The sequence below is a fragment of the Camelina sativa genome, chromosome 11, assembly GCF_000633955.1.
Source record: "Camelina sativa cultivar DH55 chromosome 11, Cs, whole genome shotgun sequence".
In the NCBI taxonomy this organism is placed as follows: Eukaryota; Viridiplantae; Streptophyta; class Magnoliopsida; order Brassicales; family Brassicaceae; genus Camelina; species Camelina sativa.
This window is the reverse complement of record NC_025695.1, coordinates 2,824,640-2,831,275: the sequence shown is the minus strand read 5'-3', so window position 1 is coordinate 2,831,275 and position 6,636 is coordinate 2,824,640. Positions and strand designations below refer to the sequence as shown.

The 6,636-nt window shown below is 37.7% G+C and overlaps 1 protein-coding gene and 1 pseudogene across 1 annotated transcript; both read left to right on the top strand.

Annotated features, from left to right (window-relative positions):
• On the top strand, positions 1,922-3,182 carry LOC104727568 (putative F-box/kelch-repeat protein At4g35120). Its single transcript, XM_010446662.2, has one exon. It carries the CDS (start codon positions 2,433-2,435, stop codon positions 3,180-3,182), a length of 750 nt encoding a protein of 249 aa, XP_010444964.2. The 5' UTR covers positions 1,922-2,432.
• On the top strand, positions 4,033-5,187 carry LOC104727567 (annotated as a pseudogene).

Sequence of the window (6,636 nt, the reverse complement as noted above, 5' to 3'; positions counted from 1 at the left end):
TCAACAAACTGCGGACCATGATAGAAGTCACAACCGATGCAGTAGATGGACACCACCCCCACCAGGTTGGCTCAAATGTAACTTTGACAGTGGATACCAGCAAAACCGATCTTTCACAAATACAGGCTGGATACTTAGAGATAGCACTGGAAAGGTAATATTGGCAGGTTGTGCGAAGCTAAAACCNTAATTACAATGAGAATACTGAAGGAACACCCTCTCAACAAACTGCGGACCATGATAGAAGTTACAATCGATGCAGTAGATGGACACCACCCCCACCAGGTTGGCTCAAATGTAACTTTGATAGTGGATACCAGCAAAACCGATCTTTCACAAATACAGGCTGGATACTTAGAGATAGCACTGGAAAGGTAATATTGGCAGGTTGTGCGAAGCTAAAACCGACTCAATCATCATTGCAAGCTGAAGCGCTAGGTTTCTTACATGTTCTACAAATAGTGTGGGCACATGGCTTGCGGCATGTATGGTTTGAAGGAGACAATAAAGAACTGGTTTCCCTCATCAACAACAGTGAAGATAACTTGGATTTGTGCACCATATTATCAGATATTCGCCATTGGACAACAAAACTTCCGGAATCGTCTTTAGACCACATCAATCGAGAAAGAAATTCTGCAGCGGATAAACTCTCACGACATGCTTGTGTTATTAATTCCTTGTATGAAGTTTATAGAGTATCACCAAATTGGTTGGTTAACAGTTTGTATTACCCATTTACTATCTAATAAAATGTCAGATGTTAAAAAAAAAAAAAAAATCATATCAAATTCCAAAATCATCAAAATCATTTAAAATCTTGTAAAAACTCAAATCATTATAAATATTAAATTGAATACATTCCCTCTAATCAATATCATTTACACAAATTGTTTATATAATATATATATATATATATAGTTTACCTTTTTTACTATCCAATATTTTACTTTTTTTAGTGTTTTTCCAATATTATTGAACCAATGAAATTTACACACATTCCCAATGTTAAAATTTTGATAGTATCAAATCCAATTATATTTACATTTGGATCTCTAGACTCTTTGACTCTTTTTACATTGGATCTCTTGACTCTTAGTACTAAAAGATTTTATTAAACTTTGCGAATAAGTATGAGTCAAAGCAATATTTGAGAATATGCGACATTTTTGGAGAGTTTGCTTAAAAAGACGCATATGATTCAATCCGAAGGAAGGGCATTATCTTCTTCACGGTTTTTGTTTGGGTCTAGATTTTTCTTCACGATTTGTCAAAGAGCCACATTAATTGTAGAATCTGATAAAAGCATATTTTTGTCATTGTTTTATCTGTCGTAACCATTATTTAATTTATAACTACGTATATAGTTTCGAAATCCGAGTAAGCTTATCCCGAAGCAATAAATGATGGATCTTTCCTTAGTTTTATGATTTATCTTTTAGTACATTTTATTTTTATTTTTGTCTTTGCTTTGATTTTTCTTTTTGATGCATTTTTGAAGGAATCAAATCCTAATTTTCTTAATTATAAATATTTTCACAAAAAAATATAATACATCTTGTAAAGTAAAGCAGCACAAACGTATTCGAAGATGAGTCGATCGCCGCCACCCAATAAATCACGATGTATTCTTCTTTGATCTTTCCCATTAAACTTACTCATGTCTCTATCAATAAATCCTCCAAGAAAAGAGACTGGTTTAGTGCATTCCATTGATTTTCCATAGTTAATTTTGTGTTGTTCTAGAATTCGCTAATCCATAAAATATGTTCTTTTAGTTAATATATGTTCTTGTAAATTTTATGTTTGTACATGGGTGATTTGGTAATTTGATATTAGTGCAGGAACTTGTTTATTAATAACAAAATATTATCTTTATTTTATATATAGGAAAAGATGCTGATGTTGTAGACCTAAAACATTAGCTTAGTAAACAAGCTAGGTATGGACGCCACCAAAGTAGAATCACCGCAGAAAGCGAAACCTAAAGCTCAGCCTCCATTACCAGCTGTGTCGTTTTCATCACTTCCAGACGAAATCGTTTTGATCTGCTTAGCCCGGACCTCTGTTTCTTACTACCGTTCCCTCTCCTTAGTCTGCAAGCGCTTTCACTCCCTCCTCTCTCCTCCAGAGATCTACGCGACTCGATCCCTTATCGGAATCACAGAGCCCCGCGTCTATATATCCATGTGGTCACCGAACGATGGCAGTGGCTTGTTCATTCTCCAGAACCTTGATCAAACCCTAATCAACAACGGCCAGATTAAGGGTGAGCTAAGTTTAAAACCGGTAAAACTCTCTAACGCCTGTCCTCCTGATCTGTTGAGCTTAACCAATGTAGTCGTTGGTTCCGAAATCTACCAAATCGGCGGAGCCATCAACGACATCTACGCAACCAGATCCGTTCGTGTGCTTGATTGTCGGAGTCATACATGTCGCGTGCTCCTGACATGGGAGTGTTAAGGAGAGGGGCCAAGTCTTGTTTTTTAGACGGGAAGATATATGTCATGGGAGGATTGGTACAGAGAGGAGGTGGATTCATATCTTGGGGTGAGGTTTTCGACCTAAAGACTCAAACTTGGAAGCCATTGCCTTGCCCTGGCGATAATGGCGAAGTTCCGAATGAAGACGTTGCAGTTTTTGGAGAAAGGTTATACGTTTTCACCAAGAATAACAACTATGTATATGATTCGGAAGAAGGAAGATGGCTACCAGGAGTGGATATACAACATATAACTGGACCTCGATATGGTATAAAGAAAGTTATGGAACGTGTAACTGGACCTTGGTGCGTTGTAAATAATGTAATGTTTACTGATGATAACCGTAAGTACAAGTGGTACAGCTCAAGTCACGGAAGGTGGTTTAAATTTGAAGGTTTGAATGATATATACCAAAAGCGTGGTTATGATTACCGTACGATTCAGTTAGTTAACTATTGTGGGAAGCTGTTAATTATATGGCACGAGGGGATCAGGATTCTAGAGGGGGAACAGCATGTTTGCAGCCCTTACAAGAGAGTTTGGTGTGCGGTGATTAGGTTGGAGGAGCATTTGTCTTACTCTGTACCCCTGATTCGTGGGAAGGTTGAACGGTTGAATGTAATTGTGCCTCCAATTCACACGTCTTATAACCTCTTGCATAGGTTGAACCTCTTGAGATGTCTATTTGTATCGGTTTGATTATCAACGAGTACTGTGCTTGAAAATGGTTCGATTTTTTTGGTTAAGTTTTCACTTTTCATTTAAGCATTATACAGCATATTGAGAAAACACTGATTCTTGATTACATGGATGACGAGTGTTTCCGGTCGAACCGGTTAAACCCAAAACTATTAAAACAGGGTCGATTCAGTATTTTGTTTATTATTTAGACTTTAGAAACGGTTTAATAGGGTTTCTTTTTCAACAAGGAAGGAAACAGAGCCAAAGAACCACCGCAGAAAAAGAAACGGTGATTCCTATTCCTAACGCTCAGCCTCCGTCATCTCCTTCGTTTTCATCACTTCCAAATGAAATCATTGTGGATTGCTTAGCCCGGGTCTCGAAATCTTACTAGCGCTCCCTATGCTTAGTCTCCAAGAGTTTCAACACTCTTCTCTCTTCTCACAGATCTATGCGGCCCGATCCCACATCGGAACCACAGAGCCTCGCCTCTCCGCAGATCTATGCATTAAAAAAAAGAGAGTAAATGTTTAAGCTTCCTTGCAAGTTGCAACTCTCTCTTCTTTTATAGTATATCGTAAGCTCTAGCCACAGAATCAAGAGCAAACACATAACGCTCTCTTTCCTTTAGAGAATGTTTGATTTCTTCTCTCTTAGTCTAAGCTTAACCGAGCGGCCACGCTTAAAAAAATCTCTAATTTAATAACGGAAACCGTCCGGTCGAACCAGTTAACCAAAAAATGTTAAAGCAGGATCTATTTAATAGAAACGGTTAACTAGGTTTTTCTTTTTCAACAAGGTAAACAACTAAGACCTAAAAATACCTAGCTTTATATGGACGCCATAAGTAGAAACACAGGAAAAGAAGATGACGAATCGTAAAGCCCTGCCTCCGTCATCTCCATTGTTTTCATCACGTCCGGATGAAGTCATTGTGGATTGCTTAGCACGGGTCCCGAAATCTGACTACCGTTCCATCTGTTTAGTCTCCAAGAGCTTCTACTCTCTTCTCTCTTCTCAGGAGATTTATGCGGCCAGATCCCACATCGGAGCCACAGAGCCTCGTCTCTACGTGTGCTTGTACTTACACAACAAGCATCGCTGGTTCACTCTCGCCGAGATTGAGAATAAAGTGGGTTTAGTACCGGTAAGGCTCTCTTCCTCCGAACCTCCCGCTTGATTAAACTCAACCACTGTAGCTGTTGGTTCCGAAATCTACAAAATCGGCGGAACTGTCAACGGCAAGGGATCCAGAGCCGTTTTTGTACTTGATTGTAAGACTCACACGTGGCGTCGCGCTCCTAAGATGAGAGAGTCAAGGGTAGGCGCCAAGTCATGTTTCTTAGACGGGAAGATATATGTAATTGGAGGATGCATAAAGAAAGAGGAAGAATTCAAGAAATGGGGTGAGGTTTTCAACCTAAAGACTCAGACTTGGAAGCGATTGCGTAGGCCTAGTGATGATGCCGTCGATTCGAATCTCAAAGTTGCAGTTTTTGGAGAAAGGCTATACGTTATCACCAAGCATAACAACTATGCATATGATCCGAAAGAAGGAAGATGGCTATCAGAGGTGGGGTTTGTGGATCTACAACCTATAACTGGAACTCAATCCGGTGGCATAGAAAAATTTATGGAAGATATAACAGGACCTTGGTGCGTTGTAGGAAATGTAATGTTTACTGTTGTTAACCGTAAGTACAAGTGGTTTTGCTCAAGGAGTGGAAAGTGGCTAGTAGTGGAAGGTTTGGATGATCTTTACGAAAAGCGTGGTTTTGAATACCGTTGTTACTGTACGATTCAGTTAGTCAACTATGGTGGGAGACTGTTAATTATATGGCAGAAACCTGCGCTTTCGCTTCCCATTGAATATAATATTTGGTGTGCGGTGGTTAGGTTGGAGGAGCGTATGTCTCCTCAATTTGGACCCCAGATCTTGGGGGAGGTTCAGCGCCAAAGTGTTATTGTGGCCAGAGGCCCCATGTCTTATAAGCTCTCAAACTGTCAATGTGTTTCAGTCTGAAACTCATCTTCGCTTTCAAGCTATTTATTTTTAATTAATAAGATGTGATTATTTTTAATTAATAAGACAATCGATTGTCTCTGACATTCTAGATTGAGAAAACACTGATTCTCGATCGAGTGTTTAGCACGGATCTCCTTTTTAAGCTTCCTCGCAATTCTCTCTTTCTTTATAGCTAACGCTCTTTGATTTTCTCTCTTTTCACTTAATAACCGAACGTTCCTGATTAAAACAGGGGTCGATTCAGTATTTCATTATCTGATCCAGGGGCTTAAAATAGGTCTTTCTTTTTCGACAAGGTAACAAAGTCTTATGTGAGTTTGAAAGACCTAAGCTAAAAACATAACTAGTAGTTACGATATCGTCGTTGCTATGGACGTCAAAGAAGAAGGACCGCAGGAAAAGAAGATGACGAGTCCTCCTAACGCTCCGCCTCCGTCATCTCCATCGTTTTCATCGCTTCCAGGTGAAATCATTGTGGATTGCTTAGCCCGGGTCTCGATAACTTACTACGGTTCCATCTGCTTAGTCTCCATTGCCTTGCCCTGGTGATATTGCACTCGATTCGAATCACAAAGTTGTAGTTTTTGGAGAAAGGCTATATGATCCGAAAGAAGAAAGGCTAAATTTTCTATGCATATGATCCGAAAGAAGAAAGATGGCTATCAGAGGTGGGTTTTGTGGATCTACAACCTATAATTGGAACTAGGTCAGGTGGTATAGAAAAAGTTATGAAACGTATAAAAGGACCTTGGTGCGTTATAGAAAACGTAATGATTGTTACTAACATATAACAAAATTTAGAAAATTTTAGAATCCGAGTAAGAAAAGTTTAGAAATTTTTTAGAAAATTTAGTTTAGAATCAGATTGTTGCTGACATATAATAAAATTAAATAATTAAATTATTTAATTATTTAATATATATTGTTATGGTTACATAAGAAACATGTAAAATTGTTATGATTACACGATAAAACATAAAAAAATATAAATTTGATTTTTAAACCACACAAAAGACATGTTGCAATAAATAATAAATTTTATCAGTACTTTTTCTACCAAAAACTTCTTTACACATTCAAATATTTCACTGGTGAAACATATTTTTTTACACGAAAGAAACACAGATTTGAATTAAAAAAAATTAGTTACATAATAATATTAATAATTTTCTTTACATATAATAATTTTCTTTAATTTTACTTATAATAATTTTTTAAAATAGATTTAACCCGCACTATATTACCTAGTTGTTATTATTTTCAACATTTGGGATCGGGGATACCACAAGACTTGAGCTGAGAGCTAATGAACTTTTTACTCGGGGTGATACGGTGTTTAATTTCATCACACAGGCATTCTTGGGTCTCATTCATTGTCTCACAACATGATTTCGACATCTTCAATCCCTGAGACATAATGTCAAAGCAAAGTTTAAGCGCATCCAA